The 20,073-nt window shown below is 47.1% G+C and overlaps 1 protein-coding gene across 1 annotated transcript in view; it reads left to right on the top strand.

Moving 5' to 3' along the window:
- The first annotated feature begins 4,836 nt into the window (after nucleotides 1-4,836).
- Nucleotides 4,837-20,073, top strand: part of LOC144175212 (uncharacterized) — a 31,393-nt gene continuing 16,156 nt past the window's right edge. The window contains exons 1-6 of the mRNA XM_077704314.1: nucleotides 4,837-4,945; nucleotides 7,411-7,542; nucleotides 9,676-9,772; nucleotides 10,093-10,330; nucleotides 14,267-14,462; nucleotides 17,021-17,234. Coding sequence (XP_077560440.1) covers nucleotides 4,894-4,945; nucleotides 7,411-7,542; nucleotides 9,676-9,772; nucleotides 10,093-10,330; nucleotides 14,267-14,462; nucleotides 17,021-17,234 — 929 coding nt within the window. The 5' untranslated portion in view covers nucleotides 4,837-4,893. The remainder of the gene's footprint in view (nucleotides 4,946-7,410; nucleotides 7,543-9,675; nucleotides 9,773-10,092; nucleotides 10,331-14,266; nucleotides 14,463-17,020; nucleotides 17,235-20,073) is intronic.

Here is a 20,073-nt window from a genome sequence, read left to right on the forward strand (position 1 = left end):
GCCAAGCAAGATTTTGGGATCATCCGGAAGATAGGTGTCCAACGCTCTGGCGCTGCGCATAAGACTACCTTTGGGGAGGTCTGTTTTGTTAGGAGTTGCGTACCGCCTAAAAAGCCGACGCGTGGCACAAAGTGAAAACCTGTATTAAAAGCATTTCGCGAGGCCATTCGATAACCAAAAATAATTCGCGCACTCAGGAGGATGACTGGTGCGCATTCCCAACAAATCACGCGCTGTATTAGAAGTCATCAACCAGGCACTCAGCTACCCGGAAGCGCGAATTCTCGCCGCTCGAAACATAGTCGGGCCTACAGATTGCCAAGAAGAACAAACAAGGCACGGCCGCTCGATGGCAACTAGGTCCTAGTTTCCATCGAGCGGCCGTGAACAAGGCTTCACAAAACCACCCTTCGTGAGGAATGTATTACAGCCAGGCGTCTCCAAGAAAACTGTGAAACAATTATCAGCATACGGAAAAAACCACTGACGCAGAAATCGACATTCATGGGAGCTGGAGCCTTGAGTTTCGCCTGCGAAAGAGAACTGAAACATAACAAGTGCATACACGCCTCCTACGCCGGTTACTTCGGCCGCGGTCATGTAATTGTTATTTCTGCGTTCGCGTTCACGTGCACTGTTTTATTCCCGATAGTCCTCCTGTGTGAATCAATTTCGCATCCAGCCACCTACCGCGCAGCACTGCTAAATCATCACATTTCGTCGTTCTGTGTGGGTGTCACCACCGTGCGGTGTTTTATTCCAAGTGACCGATAGTTGGGGGCAAGCTATAGCACGAGAGGTGCGCATGCGCATTGCAATTTCTTGAAAAAGGTAGATTCCCGGTAAAGGGGCTACACGTACCAGCGCGGCAATACATGTTGCAATTCTCCGCTCAGGTGGACGCATGTCGTTATCACGGCCTTTATTAAATCACATCTGGGTCATCAAGTAGGTCCTATTTACTAGTTAAGCTGCTTAGAACTATTTGCTTTGTTTCGGCGGGATGATTGTAGGGCTAGTTCTGCTATAGTCCATGGAGTCCAGTGCTTACACCTTTTCGTGAAGTTCACGAGTGCTTCATATTTTCGCCGTTCGAACTTTGCCAGACTATATTAGCTAAAAGCGCTACGTCTTGCAGGCCATATGGGATGAAAAAGCAAGATTGGCACGATATCAAGGAACAACCACAGCGGCCTACAAGCCAATCGGATGAAGACGACGAAAGAAGAGATCTATGTAAGCACAATATTTACTGCTACAGAATATATTAACAGCATTTCGTACAATAGAAAAGTACCGAATAACAAGAGCAAAAGAAAAATACTTAATGGAGATATTTCACTTACTTTGAACTTCTGCTCTTCCTTCACCGTTACAGTCAGGCTAAGCGCAATGAACAGTACCGTTTTTTTTTTTGAGGAACAGAGGAGTAGTTTTAAACGCGATGGCAGCTTTAGTCATTGTACTGGCTCTGGCTTTCTTCGACTAACTACCTCCATGTGTACACTTGTAAAGATTGCTTTAACTTAGCCAATTATGCATTTTTGTGCTGATTCAGGGTGTTACATGGTCGGTGTTGTGGGGTACTCCAAAAAGAATAATTAGGAATTTAAAGACTGTAATAAGACCTTGAAACTGTGGTTGGTTTGTGGGCGTGTTTCTTGCGCCAGCAGTATTTGTAGTTTGGGCAAAGTTATCTAATTAGTTCAATTCACTTTTCTCATGTTCTTATTATTTATTTTATGGCCTGGGTAGCATTAAATTTCTTGCACGTTGACCTTTAAAACTACCCATGCAGCTGTGTGCAGTGTGCTGCTGCCATTTCGCACTTTCTTTTCTACTTTTATCTTTTTGCTGAGTGTAATTTTATGGCAATACAGTTTATCGTTGGCCGGCGAGAAGACAAAAGTGAAGCCCTCCAGCCACGGGTCTTTGCTGATGCATCAACAGGATGCCTCCTGAATTGTTACCTGAAGCGACTTTCACTGGGAGGGTTTTGCAGCGAACAGCTCTTGAGGTATAAACAAAGGATACTATCTTACTAGCCCTGTATACCGGCCTACTGTAACAAAGCCTACTGTTAGCCCTGTAACAAAGCCTACTAGCCCTGTATACCGGCGGGCTAGTAGGCATGAATGAAAGTACTTCATGACATTCTACTCATGAACTTCACTGCTTTGATGTGCTACACATTACCGTAATAGTGCTAGGTCATCGTGTTCCTTATGAAGTGAGGAGCTCCCGTGCACGCCGCCCAGGGAGCAGCTCCGTCGCATAGCAACCTCTGGTGGCAGCTCAGCTGAACACTGTGGCAGCAAGGTCCCCGAAAGACTGCAGCCACGCTATCCTGTACAGAGGACACAGCTGTTCGCTGTACTTGAATCACTTCCAGGAATTGCATTAACGCGGCGAAATTTAATTGCAAGAACCTTGCCGTCAGCATGATGTGGGTCGCTCTACAGGTTAACATGATCTCATACACTACGCCTTTTGCGGAGAAGTGAATCAGACAGCTTCGCATTTTTTTTCGCGCTATTCTTCTGGTCAAACACCGTAGATTATAGGGTTAATAGGGCGTGGCCCAAGTTCTGAAATATCTGGCTGATCGTTCCGGTTTTCCAGATTTGGAACGGCGTTCGCAAAAATTCATAACGACAGGAGGGCTGTATATCAAGTATCAACACACTGCCGCAGCCTACCATCACAATATAAAACAACAAAGATTCCGGGTGGATTTTTAAAATCTTCACTTGTTCTGCAACTTCCTTTGGGCTCACAGCCTAGTGATTGGCCCTAGTGATAGCAAGGGAATCAGCCTTCTCTTTTGAGCAAGCCAGTTGTTTCGTGCTCTCACCATCCACGTCACCTGCACGTTCTGCAGTACAAGGCAGCGAGCACCTGTCGGGGTCGTCGATGAGCTCGCTCGCGCCCGTGTCCACGGGCCAATACCCGCCGGCGCCTTTAACCAGCGGTGGACACACGTCTATACCGAACGGTGCGGGCTCTACTAACGGCGATGTCCCCCGTCGAAACCTCGACACCGGAGGATCCGGCTTTGGCGCAGCCTGTGACGCTAGTTCTCGCTGCAACAGGGCATTGGGACTCGTTTGCCTTAGGTGAGAAGAGCCACTACTTTATCCTTCCTTATGTAACCGGGAGAAGTTTCTTTTAACACGAAAGCGTGTTTATTCCTGGATACACCGAGATTTCACTGACGTCATATCCGTCACGAAAGTGGCGCCAGTACAGCGAAGCAAGCGGCCTGTAAAGGGTGCACCCCTGCACACAGGGTCTTCTTGCGGGAAAGCAACCTTTAGTACCAAAGAGTACGTTATACTTAGGGTTGTTCATTTTCAGGTTTTATGTCTTAACACGAAAGTGTTTTATGCCGCATTACCCCAAGATTTCACTGACGTCATATCCGTCATGGAAATGACGCCAGAGCAGCTTTGCCGAAGCGACCCGCCAGCAGGACATCGCTCGCCAAGCACACCCACAAGTCAGCCACCGACCCGCAAATCATGCTCAACTGCAGATTTCGCTGCACATTTCACTTTCGTGTTTTACTGAATGCTATGGCAGAGGAATCAACCACAGTTTTTTTAGGATGGTTTATTCGCCATACGTAGGAGTAAATAGACTAGGTGAAAAAAGCGAAATCGATTGTCAGATGCAAGGTTAGGTATATCCATATCTAAGCATAGAAATGATTAAGGAACAAGGTTAGGAAAAAAAAGACACTTATGAACGTTAAGAAGACACTCCCTATTAGCAAAGAAAGAATTTATGTATTCAGATACAAGAGAGCAACCTTTAGGAACTGCAATGGTAACATAGGTAAAGTAGAGGAAACGTGCCATCCCTACATTCGTGTTTGCAAGGCTAGGAAACGATATTGAATTTACCCACTTGGTTCGCGAGGAACCGTTAGTAATTAAAATGAGGTGGAAAAAACATCCAATGGGATGAGGAGAGGATAAGCTGCGGGAGTCGACGAAGTAACCGTTCATCACTGAAAGGGGGAGAAGATTCTGTGGTAGAAAATATTTCCAAATTATTGGCATAGTACCTGAGAAGTCTAAGGAAAGCCTAGTAAAATGCCACCGTAATTGTGATCCACAAGACCGGTTATGCCGAAAGAAATTAAGAACTGCAGACTCGGCAGCGTTCTGTATGTCGTATAAAAGTTGTTGACAAATGTATTAACCGCATAACCGACAGCCTAGGTTTCTAACGACTGATAGAACAGGCTTGATTTATAGGGAAGGCTACCCAACATTTGATCTTATTCAAGTCATTATTGTTTTAATATAAATTCCGCGGAGTATATTGAATCTATTCAGATAGAATTTATAGACTGCGAAGAAGCGTTTGGTCTTAAAGACACCGCCTCAGTACTTGAAAGACCGGCAAATAGAGGAGACATATTATAGGCTATTATAGGACATACACAAGGATTGCACGCGCGCGGTAATCCTGCACAAGAAGAGTAAAAAGATTCCAATCAGGAAGGAGTGAGAAAAGGAGACACTTCCTCTCCAAAACTGCTCTATCTTGACGAAATCTTTTAGCTACGTGTTTTTTCAATATGTCTTGCCGTAAGACGAGTGCTACTGACACGACTGTTCACAAAGTGCGATAACGAAGGTTATTGCACTCTGTGAACAGCTATGTCACTGTGCATGAATAGGCCCTACTGCGCATGCGTAGGCCCTACGCATGCGCAGTGGGGTCTACTGGGCTACGTGTGGTCGAATGTATTTCAAGCACTTTGCTTTACCCTGATGCTCAATAATATTCGAACCCCAGTAATAGTCGTTTTTCTACATGGTCGTTTTTACACACTTTTTGTTTTGAAGGGCCGATCACCAGAAGTACTTCTGCGGCTGCGCCATGGAAACACCCGTGCTCATCGAGGATGACGGCGTTAAAAAGTGTGTTCCAGGTAGCCGTCTGTCTTTCCTTTCTTGCCTATCTGCAGAGGACAAGGACGGATAAGCGTTTATTTTCTTCTAAATTTAGAGCAGGTGGGTGGTCGCCTTAGTCTAGGCAGCCGCGTGCTTTCGCTGCTCGGGTGAGCGGTTGAATCACGTTTTGCTGGCCGTACATGTCAGAGCTGGTCAACGTGCATTCCCACTGCTCGGGAGAACGTGAGGAGAGTGAGGAAGGGTGGTGCGGGCAGAAGAATACGAGGTGGGGAGTAGCGGAAGTCAGTGCAGTTATAGGGGAATCGTCTGGGGAGATGTGGGACAGGATGGTGCCGTTATAGAATGTGTTTGTTTGGAGACGTCGCCATATGTGGGATTCTTCGTTGGGGATTTTAGGGGGCGGGCGAGGGTATTCTCGGCAGTTGTGTCGGCAGTGTGATAAGATATTGGAGTAGGTGGCTGGTAATGGGTGTTGTGATGGCAAAGTCGTCCGGCCTCGTCGGGAGTGTCCGGTAGTGGAGTACGCGGGCCGCAGCGTGGGCTGCTTCGTTCCCGGGGAGGGAGTCGAGGCCTCAGGTCCAGACGGTGGGGATGATAGGAGCGGATGATAGGGCTTGTAGAAGCTTGAGAGCAGGAAGGTGAATTCTGCCGAGAAGGATCTTCGACAGGCTTGCTGTGAGTCGATGATAATCGTGAGGTAGTCGGAAGTAGCCCTATGGGTTGCGAGGGCTTTTGCTCTAATTTCCGCTGCAGCTGGAGATAGGTGGTGGTATGTGGCTGTGGTGAAGACGGTGCCATAGGTATCGGTGACTGCTAGTCTTGTATGGGAACGTGAGTAAGCGATGTAGGTGTAGCGGGGGTCATTGGGCAATGCGTATTTATTGCGCAGGTAGTGAAGGCGAGCGTTGCGACGTCCTTTGTTGAACTCTGGATGCATATGTCGTGAGATTAGGGCGACTTTGATGGTAGTCTGCATCTGAGGTGGTATTGGCTATAATGCTTCATGGGGATCAGATATAGAACGGCCTAAATTCTGGAGAATCGTGCAGTTTGGGGTGTTGAACGTAAGGCGGCCGAGTTGGCCATGGTGCCTTGAGTCGATGAGATCGGAGAGTGAATTATGCAGTCCAAGTTTAAGGAGCTTAGTGGGAATTTTCTTTACCTGGCTGATCATGATTGTCGTGGCTCTTTGGCGGGGTGACCGCATGATCAGTGCCGTCGCTATAATAAAAAGAGCGCGCTAAAGAGAGACGGGAATAGCGCCGTTGCTATGGTAATGGGGAATTTTAAGCTGTGAAATCCCCGGTTGGTGCACCTCCCCGAGTTGGTACGCCAGCGCGTGAGCACCGTACAATCAATTGTCGCGGCTCCTTGAAAGAGGATCACAAAAGAGGAGATACGGGGGCTAAACGTTGTCGCGGCAGAAAATAAATAATCCCACAGGAGCCACGCGGTATAAGGAGGCGCGGACACTCCGTTCACAGTACCTCGGACGGAGTGTTGCGCAGAGAAACAGACGCCCAACGCCTACGTCGACGAGCCAAGCTAGATCAGGAATTTGACGGTGAAAATGACTATTGTAGGACTGTTTCCTCAGCAACACGTTGCCATGATTCAAATATTTATAATGTTAAAATATCACGATGCCTCAACTAAATCGTAGCAAAGTCGTAGGCTTGTCTTGTGCTTGATCTAAATTTTTCAATCTCCGGATAGAGTAATCGTCTGCGAATTGTATTATTACACCCTATAAAAAATCATCTTTGTTGAGTTTGCCGTTACTTCTGCTAGGCTACTGCTCCTTAAAATCAATTTTGCCAAGCCTGCGTATATTCGTCAGTTGGCAAACTTACAAAGGTCAAGCCTTCGGTTACAGTCCCGAGGGTTACGAATAAGGCCTCCCCGGGGAATTACACAGGATTTGTGATTACGGCTTTACCGAAGATGGCACGTTTATAAAAGTTAATAACCTCATATTTTAACTGCAGCTTCTTGGCTACTTCGCCTTTTTTGCGTCGATGGATGATCTGGCTTTTCCCACTATCGTTTCCCTTTTTTCGTAAGAGAGGACGTCGGAAGCTGTGCTGACCAACGTCGAACGAAACCACCATTAACATCATAGGCCTCCTCGATTTACGGGTTCTAAACAGTACGCAGGCAGTCCGAGGACTGCTCTCGCACCAGAAGTCCCATAGGAATACATGGGAAAATCGAGCACCGGAGCGCGACCCGGGCAGTTGCGGACTGTCCGGGACTGATAATCGAGGAGGCCCTACATAGAGCCTGTCGGCTGTCTGCTGGGATAAGGTGTTGAAAATACACGCGCAGTTGGCTGCAGAAGTGATTATCATAACGATATATCATAATATTTACCGTATCATGGAGACTTCAACATAAATACGCTGCTATTTGTGTCGGGTACATTGGTGGAAATTGATGTCAATTTATGTCAAGATTTCACGCGGGACGACGCTTCTCGCAGCGAGGTCCATGTACGAGTCGTGCGTGAGCCACCAGCAGTGCAGCTTCCGCACGCCGAACCTGAAGTGCGTCGACTTCCTCTGCTACTGCCCGCTGCCGTTTGTGCTCACGAAAACGCTCGAATGCCTCAACCGTACGTGTGCATTAATCTCACTGCATGTCGCCCGGGCATGCTTAAAGTTGCGCGAAACCAAGGGTGAACTTAAGAGCACGCAGAAAATCAGGCAGGGGATGTCTCAGCACCTTCGTTCAACTTAAGGGATTAATATTGCGTGATCTTACAGTCATAATGGGAAAATAAAACGCGTAGAAGCAAACAGAAACGCAGCGCTTGCCAAACCAGAAAAAAAGTTGGAAAATATGGCGAAACTTGAACTCCTATCGTCGCAGTTGATAGTTCCTCAGCACGCGTATGGTGTCGCTGTAAAGTGAGGCATGACCGACTCTAATTTATGTAAGGTGAAATAGCAAAAGAAAGCCCGTGTTCGCACGTTATTTTAGCAGACGTTAAAGTACCCGAACTGATTTAAATCGGTTCGTAGCCATCCACTACTGCGCGTTTGGTAGCCTAAGTTAAGCTTTTGCGCTGAAAAAAGAATTTTGTAGCTGGTTTTGTACTCAGACAAGGAGAATTTATCAGACTGGTTCGAGAACATGGTGCTCAGAGGAGCCCGTAAGGCGCATTTCCCATCATAGTTTCAGAGGTTTTATTTCTTGGAACTCGGCGTTGCCGCCGTGACTTTACCTAGCGTCCATGCTTGCGGCAGGTGTCACGCAGAGACACTTGCGTGACAGCCGCCGCGTTGCATTCCCTTTAATATCCAGGTAACTATTTACCTGCAAGAAATTATCCGCTGAATAAGGATGGAGTGCGCTGCTTTTCTTAAAAATTCTGGTATCCTGACTGGTGAGCTTCCTCTGCCACCCAGAAAGCTTGTATTTAACCAATGCGTTCTTCCAGTAATGACGTACGGGGAAGAAACTTGGGGTCTGACTAAACGACTTGAAGAGAAACTTAGATCGCTCAACGGGCTATGCAAAAAAGAATGCTAGGGGTCAAGCTGAGGCACAAGAAAACAGCTGCTTTGATTAGGGAACAGACTCAGGTGGAAGACATTCCATCTCAAATTAAGCGAAGAAAATGGGTAAGGGCGGGCGTTGTCATACGAATGAGGGACAGCAGGTGGACCGTCCGTTTGACGGAGTGGCTGCCAATAGACTGTAAGTGCAGTGTGGGGGTCGGCCAAGGACTCAATGGTGAGATGAGTTACGAAAGTTTATGGGGAAAGGGTGGACTCGGCTAGCTCTCGATAGACGTGGCTGGCGATATGTAGGAGAGGCCTTCGTCCTAGCCTGGACACAACCAGGCTAATGATAATTATGGTAACGATGATTAACTATTTAATATAAGGCCCTGGGGGACGTCATTCGGCCGCTGCACCTCGTTCTCTTGCTTGTGGCTTTTAATGGGTTTCTCTTGTTCCAAGAAAAGATTTACTGGGCGCCCATTTTGTCTTTAGTACGATCGGTGTTCGCTGCATGTACATATACTATAAAAGCCGATGTCGCAGAGAAGAGCTTTAGTTTATCGCACAAATGACGTAAGTGGTGAGCACTGATTATTTTCCAGCCAACAGGCAGCCTGTTGTAATGTACTAACTCGGGCAAGCTTGATGAGTGCGCTGCTACTTACAGTAGAAACAGAAATATTTAATGCTTAATTGGGGGGAAGGGGGGGGGGGGTTGGCGGGAAGTGAACGAACTGATGCGTCACCGCCAATACATTTGTAAAGCGTTGTGCCTGTTTGCTCCTTTCTATTTTAAATCCTTTGGAAGTCGGGAACGTAAGTAGCAGGAAGGGCATCACTGTAGGTAGCAGTATTGCAGTAATCGCTGTAAATAGCTGCACGGCATTACTGTAGGACAACGCAAGGCACATTCTACGGCATCACTTTATTCGACGCGATAGTGCAGAAACTGGCGTCATTTCGTTGCTTTCATTGTCGTCCATCGCCCACTTTAGGCGCATACATTCAAAGTTCTCTTAGTGGCAAAAACGCTTGTTCAGTTGCTGCATCATTATTCGGGCGTCATGGTCTAAGAAATGGCGCGTTTTTCTAAGCCGCCACGTCGCCTTCGAGAATCGGGGTTTTGGTGCCTTCAGTGCCTTCAAAATTAGGGCACCACTGTCATCTCGTTACAAGCTGCGCACAGACATTTGTGAAGCTGCTGTTTTGATTAACTAGTCGTTACTGTCCTTTGACAGCGTCGGCATCGCAAACAAACATCGCCTTCGCCGTGGCACCGAGCCTGCTGCTTTTAGTCCTCATCGTGATGATCGCTGGGGGTTACGTCTACAAAAGGTGAGCGCACGGGGCAAAAAAGGCCGCTTGAACGACTTCTACGCGGTTGCTGTCGGTCCACATCTACACATTCACAAACTGGAAGTAGAGCTTCTATATTTGTCAAGCACTTGTAAATGTGTTGAGGCGAAAGTTAAGAGTTAATTCTTCTCTCGAAAGAATTGACCAGAACCAGGAATCGGCCTGTTGTTTGCGTGTTATTCTGTACAAATGACCCTCCGTAATTCTTTTGTCCCCGCTACTTGAAGAAGTGGGAATAGCATTATTTGAGGCTTTTTATTTAGAAATTTCTCAGCCCCCAGGGGAAGAAACCATCGCAGGGTGGAGAGCGGCCGCAGATCTCGGGGTAACAGGAGGTCTGGTCGCTGCTCGTCTCGGCGCTCCCCGGATTCCCCTCGGCGCACGACCTCAGCCATCCGCGCCAGTCGCAAGCACGAACCGCGTCTACGCACCCGGCTCTCGCCCGGCAAGCACGACGGGGGAGCTCCTGGGGTGACCCTAGAACACGGGCTGTCACCGTTCTACCCCGACAGCGGAAAGCGGGATCGAAGCGGACAGGTGCGTTCCATGCGAAGTTCTGGCGGGGTCATAACAAGGGTTGTACGGTTTCACTGATGACCGGTATACTAACGAAAAGCTTTGCCTTACGGGCGCCCCCATCACTTGAATATTTGAGCTGCTTGCGTCAAGGCTTAACTTTGTAATGACTTCGTGGGCAGAGCTGACCGTTCTTTTTCAGTTTGATCAAAGCCGCCGTCTCCCATTTTTGGGAGGGACTAGAATGAGATGTAGCTTGCAAATTATCATTCCGATCTTCAGTACCAAATCTGCCACTGCCTGAAACTGGTCCTTCTTACGTTGGCGAATTCTACACGCCTCGAAGAAGGTACAGACGGACAAGAACACTATTTCCCGGTCTCGTGAAAGCCCGCGCACGTTGAGTCTGAGAAAGGGGGAAACGAGGGATCTTTGCTGGCGGTGTCCGCTCGCAATGGTAGAACAGATTGTGGTAGAACAGATGAGGTAGACAGATCCGTGGTAGAATAGATTGTTTTCCAAGTGCCGCGGGTGTGATTCACCGCCAGCGTGGGCCCGCGCGGCGGGTGCACTCCGGCTTGTCGAATAATGTTGTAGGAGGGCGGCTTCCCTGCAGTACACAAAGCTCCTTCCCACTGCACCAAACTTGAAGCACGCGTGCCAGGGCAGCGCCGTGCTAAATCGTAACACCCCCTACAGATGCTTCACCCCTCTTCCAAATGAGGCTCCTCATCATACATCAACCCCATACTTGGGACTCCCACACGTGTCTCTTATTGCCCACTACTCAATTCAAAGTGGCCTAGTACGAGCATTATAGAGCGGCTAATGCTCTCCCTTCTCGTCACACCGAGTTCACATTTATCCCGTCCTCCCAATGGGCGCATTAGGCTCACATCCATGATTCCAACGGACCTGATGATGTTCCATATTCCAGACACCCCTTACCTTCTACACGCACTCCTCTCACTTGACCGAGAGTCGTTCTGCTCAGATAAAAGCTTTCTCTTTGGGGTAACTGAAATTGCGCCCAAAAAGCTTAGTGTTTTATTAGCTGGTCTGAAGATGGGCTGTTTCTGTGCTTGACTGGTTTACACTATTATGCTTTGTTACTTCATACGTACTGGTCCGCGCAGAACTAAACGGAGCACGGGAGCGGTGGCGGAATCGCATCACGGCGCCGCCTAGAAGCGCTCACGGGAAGCAACGAGCGGTGTTCTGGGGATGCGCAGGATGCGTGCGCACTGCCCCTGAAAACATTCTGATAATGCTTAATCGTCAGTCTGCTGGTGTGTCTGAATGCGCGTCCAGTTTTCAAGAGGTAGCGTTTGACTGTAGAACGGCACTGGTTACATTTCCGCTCGCCGCAATCAGCGGCGACCGAATCCGCTGCTTTTCAGTTCACAGAAGCTATTTCGTATAAAGCGTGCATTGTTCCTCGCTATTGAGCGCAGCCATTGATGTCCTCGTGGCTGGCCGCATAGTATCGCTTGCCTATCATGCGAAGTTTTAGTAGGCGCACGTGGTTTTTATTGACCTTTCGTCATAGCACTCCTGAGTTAATTACTAAGAGTCATTACTTAGGAGCAAACGAAGCAACCCCGAATAAAAGAAAGATATCTGAAGCAGCTAGCATGCAAATCCTAGAGATTAATCCTTAATTTGTGCTGGATATATTCCGAAGCTACATTTTGTTGTCGGTTTATTATATGTAATGCATTGCAAAGGCAGGCCCTGGGAATACTAATAAGCAGATAATACAATGTCGCCAGTGAGCACGCACCGATGGCTGCTCTGTATTGCACCTAACAAGGAACATTTTCAAGCGCATAGCTTCTTCGATCTCCAAAGCACGGCGGATTTGGTCACCGCTGATTGCAGCGAGTGGCGATGTAACCAGCTCATTCTACAGCCAAGCTCTGCCCCTTGAAAACTAGCACGCGCAGTCAGGCACGCCAGCAGAGCGTCGATTAAGCATTATCAGATAGGGTGGCGGGGGCAGTGCGCACGCATCCCCAGAACGCCGCTAGTTGCTTCCCGTCGGCGTTTCTAGGATGAGCCGCGATGCAATTCGGCCAGCGCTCCCGTGCTCCGTTTACTTCTGAGCTGACCTGTACATTTCAATCCTCGCGCTTTTTTTTCATGTCGTAACAATGCAGCTTAACGGGAAGGCGTCATAGGTGAATGCACAGCTGCTTAAATGTATCTCGTGCACTCGTATTTCGATTTGCTTCAAGTCAACACGGAGTTCTCGGTCGTTTAACGGGGGAGGCGGTCGTTCATCGATGCACCCCGAGTCAAGCGTTCTAAACAGGCTCCCTAGGTGAGCTACAATTAACCGTGTCTTTTGATCAACGTGGGGTCCAATAGGTAATCTTTCTCTGTCGTTACGAGATGACCATCCATACATTCCTCATACGCTTATTTCAGCAACTCCCCTCCCCAGCTCCTTTAACGGGACATGAAGATAAAGTAAAACTGTGTTTAATCTGTAAGAGCCAGCCTTTGATAACTCAGTTTCATCCCAGCCATGAAAGGTGTTTTCTTAACAAAAAAACCGTGCGAAATACGGATAAACTTAATTTCTAGCTACAGGGACGTGTTACGGGCAGCACTGAAAACCTAGTGTCCAGTGTATCAACTGCACGTTAGATTTGCAAGAGAGTTTGTTGCTGTTGCTAGGCTGGTTGGTGCATATTAAGTTTAGAGGAGACCAGCTGAATGCTGAAACAAAGGGCTAAGTAATAGCAAAGAAGTGACACAGACAAGGCTGCTCCCTGAGTGCACGTTAGCACTCAGGCCTTACGATCAAACGAATCTAGAGGCGCAACTACTATCGCTGAGTTGTTTGTATTGGTGGTGGCTTTGGTCGACGGCCACCAATAACACAAACAATATTCTGTGACGTCATAAAGACTTTGCCAAAAGGCGGCTGGACAGTCATCGCAGCTTCATCTGTTTTAAAGACGATGGTATTTCTTGGGCTACTTAAACGCAGAAATGTTGGTCTGTCTGTGTGTGTGTCTGACTCGATTCAGCCACCCGGCAAAAGTAAAACGATCTGCGCAATAGTCTTATATACTCACAGCCAAATCTAAACGTTTAAGTCCGGTGCCAGTGTTCATTCCTGTCAACATTGTTGAACAAGAACAAGACATTACGCAAATATAAAGCAGAAAATCAATACATAAGGGATATTTGCAGTGTTCCTTTATTAAAAAAATTCATGGATGCTTGGTTTTTGCGCTAGCAAACGAAATACTACATCAACAGCAGAAACCGTCGCCTGCTGTTGCCAGCGCTACCTCCTGGCGTTATTTAAGAAGTCAAACGGCAATAGCAAGGAAAGGTTCCACTAGATGGGATACACGTTCCACCTGGAACGCTCGCGCAGTAGGACATCATGCTTCTATAAATGTTGTAGTATAGGGCGCCTCAATTGACGCACGTCTCCGCCGTACGGCAGCGCTGGCATCAAGACACCCGACTTGGAGCAGTGGAACGCGGTAAATTTAAATGGACTTGAGCAAACCTCTAGCGTGTTATCTTGGGAGGAACGAGTCGGGAAAGTAACAGCATGAGAGGTGATCGGGAAAGAGAAGGGAGGCATTTACTTGGCAGGGGCGCCAGTCCACTATCGTCTTTCGGCGCCATTTGCAACGAAAGGAGCATGATACGCGGCCACTTCTTTTTTAATATCTCAATTATTCTTTTGAAATTTGCGATAAAATTAGTATCATTGTTATCGAGACAAAGCAATGTTTTTAATCAACCAAACTTGTATTTTGTCTTCATCGCGCTGCCAAAGGTTGCCCTGCTGTCATCAATGCTCGTGTCATCACTGTGTTGAACTATTTCTCGTAGTGTATGAGGCTCAAACATTGGGGTTTGTTACTTAGCGCATATCTGCAGTGACTTGATTGGTGCTTTGTCCAAGCATTTTTTTCCCTTGCCCAGCGAGCGAAGAAACCGTCTCCGTTGCGCACCCGTACTACCGCTGAGGAGAAGCAGGGTTCGCCGTCGATGGGGTCGACGGGTGACTGCAGAGCCGTTCCTCCTGCAGTGCCCAAGTCCAAGGGGCGGAGACGTCAGGAGCTGTTTGAGTCTGACTCTCAGCCAACGTCGTCTACGACGATCAGCTTGGAGCCATCCAGTGCGTACAGTCGCAGCTCGAATCAATCGGAAGGACGCACTGTAGTTTCCTCGAGGTCGCCTTGCAGAGGTCACTTTGAGGGGTTTCTGTGAAGGAAAGTTTGACATCCACCACAATGCAGCCTTACGGACAAAAGAAAGCTGTACAGCTTTCTCAGAAACTTTGTAGTTGAAGGAAAACTCGTGATGGTCCAGGATTCGAACCCGGGACCACCCCTTAACCGGAGCAGTCGCTCTACCAACTGAGCTAACCAGGGGGCTAGCAGTTTGTAGCGCGAGAGCGAATTGATCAAGAGCTCGAAGTGAAGGACAGGTGTTAATCGACCATACTGAGGAGAAATCCCCAAGGTGGAGTAAGTTTCTTACTCCACCTTGGGGATTTCCCTTAAATCTGGTCGATTTGAGGGGTTTGGATGTCTCGGTCGCAGGAAAATGTATGATGCCGTCAGTGCCATTAAACATTCATTTGACCATTGGAATCCCTTCTAATTACTTGGAACCTCGAGCGAGTCACGTGATCATATCGCTGCTAGTTATGCTAAAATGGTTTCCTTGTGAATACAACACTGCAACCATTATAATCTGTAGCATAAGGTGTCATTTCGTATTTAGGGGCTGCAGGACTATTCGATCGACCCAATTTCTTGACCCATTTTTTTGGGGCGGGGGGGGGGGGGGGGGTTAAGGCCACTCACAAGTGGCATTAATAAGGATGGAAAAATGCCAATGCTCACTTGCCGGTTACGGACAATTTTATTCTGAACATTGTGACTGCAGGGGTTGCAAGGTAATAAGTGCCCTGGTTGCGTGGTCGGTCATATACGGTTTGTGTTGTCAATCGAACAGGCCCAGCTAAAAAAAAGGCGTCGACATGAAAAAGCAAAACCATCGCTTGTAAACTAAAAATTCCAGTTCAGAGTTCATCCCGTCTGTCTACTCTTATTATTTCTGGTTTTTCTTTCGTTGGCTTGGTTTGATATTTTAGACATTTAATTTATGGTTTAAAAACGAAAAGAACATTGTGATCGCTAGGGACTGTGTTAGAGGTCGACTTCTTCAAGTTTTTCTCCAAGCGTAGCTGTGGCCAAGAAAACTACCGGTCAACTGGGCCTTCAGGAAAAAGTTGTTAAAAGTACCACGCTTCGGCGCCATGAAGAGCGAGCCTAGCATAGGTGGGGCGGTTCGATCTAGAGATAAAATAAATTTAGGTGAAGTTGCCCTTGCAGATTGAAGAAACTTTCATTTCGAAGATCATGACGTGTATTAGAATTTTAGCTGTTTTGTTCTGGTGTTTTCTATTCCGGTTTTAAAAGTTGTTTTATATGCATATAAATTATGATCTATGGTTTTCTAGAAATAAAAAAAAAATTGTAGCGATTCGATAAGTTTTCGTTTAATTTTAAAATGCCTCAAAACCGTCAGCGCTTTATACGTGAAACAATGCTTCACAGAAAGAAAAAAGGCTTTAGAAGCAGTATTTTTTCGCCTGTGGTACCCCTGGGTAGCTGGGATCACGGACTCAGCGAAAAATTGGCGCGCTGGTACTCAGTGAAATCTTCGCACGAGGCGCTGCAGGAAGGAAATGGTCTTCATTTCATTTCATTTCTTTTATTGCATCCTTAAAGGCCCGAGGGCATTACATAAGGGGGGGCAACAAATACTCTGTGATGGTGTACAATTGAATGTAAACAAATTATATGCACTATAGTAATAAACAAGCATATGGTAAAACAAACAAACAAACAAACAAACAAACAAACAAACAAACAAACAAACAAACAAACAAACAAACAAACAAACAAACAAACAAACAAACAAACAAACAAACAAACAAACAAACAAACAAACAAACAAACAAACAAACAAACAAACAAACAAACAAACAAACAAACAAACAAACAAACAAACAAACAAACAAACAAACAAACAAACAAACAAACAAACAAACAAACAATTAAATAAATAAACAAACAAACAAAAACAAACAAACAAACAAACAAACAAAAAACGATTCAACTGGGTACGCAGGTTGAGGAGTACGCACAAACAACTTGGCAAAAAAATGTGCATACAGTACGCTGGTAGAACATATCTACAGTCACGGTTATCGGATGGAGTCAAAGTGGGATTCCAGCTTTACGCGGGATGACGTGCTGTCAGGTGTGGTAATAATGGTGTCGGGGAGGTGACTATAAAGGTTAATTGCATGGGTGAAAAAGAAGTCGTCCACTGCGGACGTACGGCCATTGATTCGTGCAATGGGGTAGGAATGGTTAATGCGGGAAGAAGTTCTGCTTGGGGGATTTAAAAGTTCGTGTCTTGATTGTGGGCGGAACAAGAAACTGTGTAGGAGGCATAGACGTGAGATGAGGAGGCATGGCGCGAGAGATGGCAGTTCGATTGACTTGTTTTAGGCAACTGTGAGCTTATAAAGCGAGCTGCGCGGTTTTGGACTGATTCTAGTTCGTTAGCGAACTAAAATCAGTCTTCAGTTTGAGTGCAACGCAGTCGGGATGTTACTTCCGTGTTAATTTTTTGACCCGACTAAACGCTACGCAGCAGAGGGCGCAGAGGTTCCTTGGCCAAAGCCGGCTGAGGGTCGAGGTGCTCGGCAGTGTCCTTCGACGTGGCAACTGCATCCCCGGGACGACCCACTGCGCAAGGTTTTGAACGATGCCACAGTCACAGTCAGCGTCGAGCATCGCAGTTCCAGCCCTTTCGACGTCAAAGAGAGGGCTGGTTCGAACGATGGCCCCTCACAGCCACGACGAAGGTTCGCCGCACTATTGTCATTTTCTACCTTTTTACACAGTTTTTGTATTTTTAAGAGAGTTATTTTTAAACTGGCGTTTATCTCCGTAATATACCGTATTTACTCGATTATAACCACCCATTGTTTTTCACGATCGCGGTGCGCGAAGTGAGGGGGGTGCGTAGTTTCGAAAAACCGAAATTGCCCCTCCACCGTCCACTTTTTATGGCGGCAGTATCTCGACGACGCGGGTGCAAGGAATAATGTTTTCTTTGGCCAACATTCAACAGGAAAATGGGTACAGACAGTGCACCCACCGCTTTCGTCTGAGGCACGCCGCCCGCGTAGGTCGTCTTCTGTTCACTTGAAGCAGTTTATAATGAAAAACTTCAGAAATTACTTGGCCAGAACGTCAACTCGAACCCACTTCCACGCATCTGAACTCCATCTTGCGACGGTTTCTTAGGAAAGGGGGTGCTTAGATTCGTATGCAAACTTTCTTTTTCCAAATTTTTTCTCGAAAGTTGGGGAGGGTGCTTAGAATCGGCGGTGCTTAGACTTGTGTAAATACGGTACTTCCTTTAGTTATGGCCATGCACCGTATTTGTTGCACGAAGTTCGGTTAGCGACGTTAACAACCATCCTCACAAACAAACATATTCGCTAACAACCATGCACTTCTTTCAAGTTTGAGGCTGTGTTATGTGTGAAGGTACCCTAATGTTTGTAGCTCTATTGTGTCCTCCAAGAAAACAAATAGCACAATTTGGTAGTGTGCATCACTAACAAATTGTTCCTAGATATGATTTTCGACATGAATTATTGCGTAAGCTGCTGTTAAGTAGCCAAATTAAGCCGTGAACATGTAGTCAAATTCCAGTTGAACTTACAGCACTCATAGGTTGTCCCGAAGGCACCGGTTCGGCCTGTATGGCCGCATCTGCACGGAGGAGGCTGCGCTGTACGTCTTTACTCGACCTGTGGAAGCTCGAGCGATAGAACCATCGTGCAGGTAGTGCTGAATGTAAACCATGGGTCTTCAGCCTTTCGAGGTGGAGGGCCGGCGTGCATGGAGCTGACACGGCAAGGGCCAGACGGCAAATCTAGGCGCGCGGGGGGGGGGGGGGGGGGTTGATCGGTGCAACGAAAGGAAGTGAAGACGTTTGGCTAAGAGTGGATATGGCGCGCAATGAAAACTAGAAGCGATCGTGCTTTGTTCCTCTATGAAACAATTTGAGGTTAAAATTGCCATGTCAGCCTGCAGATAAGAAGTAACAAGGGGAGGGGGGTTTTGACATCGTGCCGAGGAATAGTTCCCCGCGGGCCGCAGATTGTCGACCTCTGATGCAAACGATTAAGAAAACAAGCGCGCCGAAATATAAAGAACAAAATGACAAAAGAAAAACTGACACAGTACCCCGGAAACATCCAATTCAAAGAATGTTGGTATGACAAATGCCAGCGCCCTTTACAAAATTCCGTAAAAAGTTGGAAGAACAACAGATTCACTAAGCAGTTTTGACAGATAGTGGCGGTTGCACTAGTTCGGTCGTCGCGTTCACAACCCTCAAGGAAACCTCAGGTGTCCTCGGACTTTTTTCTGTGAAGGAACGTATGCAACATATAGGTGGGAGTGTTATACGGTACGTGTTAGCAGCGGCGCTTTGAAGAGTTGCCCGACGGGTTGTTCGGCGCCTAAGAAGCCGGTGTTGTGACGGCGCCCGATCGAAACATGCCGAGTTTGGCCACATCGTTGGCGCGGGAAGGAATCGAACGTACCAAGTCGGAAATAGCGGCTCCGTCGGCGGGGGAAGGGGCGGGGGGGGGGGGGGGGGGAGGGAGGAAGAGGGGGACAAAGCGAACGCGTATTTGCGGCGGACAGGCAGTGGTCGCACCCTATGGCTCACTAACTTTAAATAAATGTGGAAGAAGGTTTAGCGCAGTTAATACAAGTGCAGTGAAAAGACGGGACGGGTGCTAAACCTGCTTCCATAGTTATGAACTAACTTACTCAACAACACGTTTAACTTCATTTTAATTATATGCCTTCCCTCATTCACAAACAACTGAATGTTTTTTTCTGATATAAGGTATAAGGTACGGGGCATTGATTCAACTGTGAATGCTTTATAATGCGGGCACGCCCCGAACTTGGGATTTTTGATAATACTGGCATTATTATCAGTTTTTGTGGACCGGCAATTTTTATTACTTTATAAAATTTATACGATTCTTCGCTGAATTATGTGGCGTACACCTGTAGGCAGCCTAGCCTTCAGAATGCAGCAGTCGTTCATGGCTGGTAGACGGGAGCGTAGATGAGCCTAAATGTACGAATGGAGGCGCAATGGCCGTGGTTGATCTCCTGTTATATTGGTTACAGCAAAGACGCTCAAGGAGTGGTTCCGGATTTTCGGCCATTTTTCACTACGCGCAAAACATTACTCAGCAATTCATTAAAGAATTGTGTACGTGGCGTACTCGACTCAATGTGGCGAAATATTTCACGTAGCTTTTATGACTGTTCGCAGAAACGCTAGGTTGGAGCAGGAACTTCCTATTAGTTCCATGGCTGATATGTATATATATATGAACAGAAATGGTCGAAAGGGGAACCCGTCTCAGTTTGAAATAATGAATGTTCGAGGCAACGAAAGTACTAACCTAACAGTACATTGCACTAAGGAGCAAGCAGGACATGTCAACAATATAATGACTAAAACAGGATGGGGTTGCAGTCTGCCCTTTTCACTTAAAGAGGAAAGCCGTTACGTTTCGCTGTAACGAGCGAATTTGGTGGAAGGCCTTCTATTCGCCTTAGACGATACGGGCGGCATTCAGTGCGTCCGTGACTGCTCCA

The sequence above is a fragment of the Haemaphysalis longicornis genome, unplaced genomic scaffold (genome assembly GCF_048455015.1).
Source record: "Haemaphysalis longicornis isolate Haplotype H1 unplaced genomic scaffold, Haemaphysalis longicornis Haplotype H1 scaffold_3, whole genome shotgun sequence".
NCBI lineage: Eukaryota > Metazoa > Arthropoda > Arachnida > Ixodida > Ixodidae > Haemaphysalis > Haemaphysalis longicornis.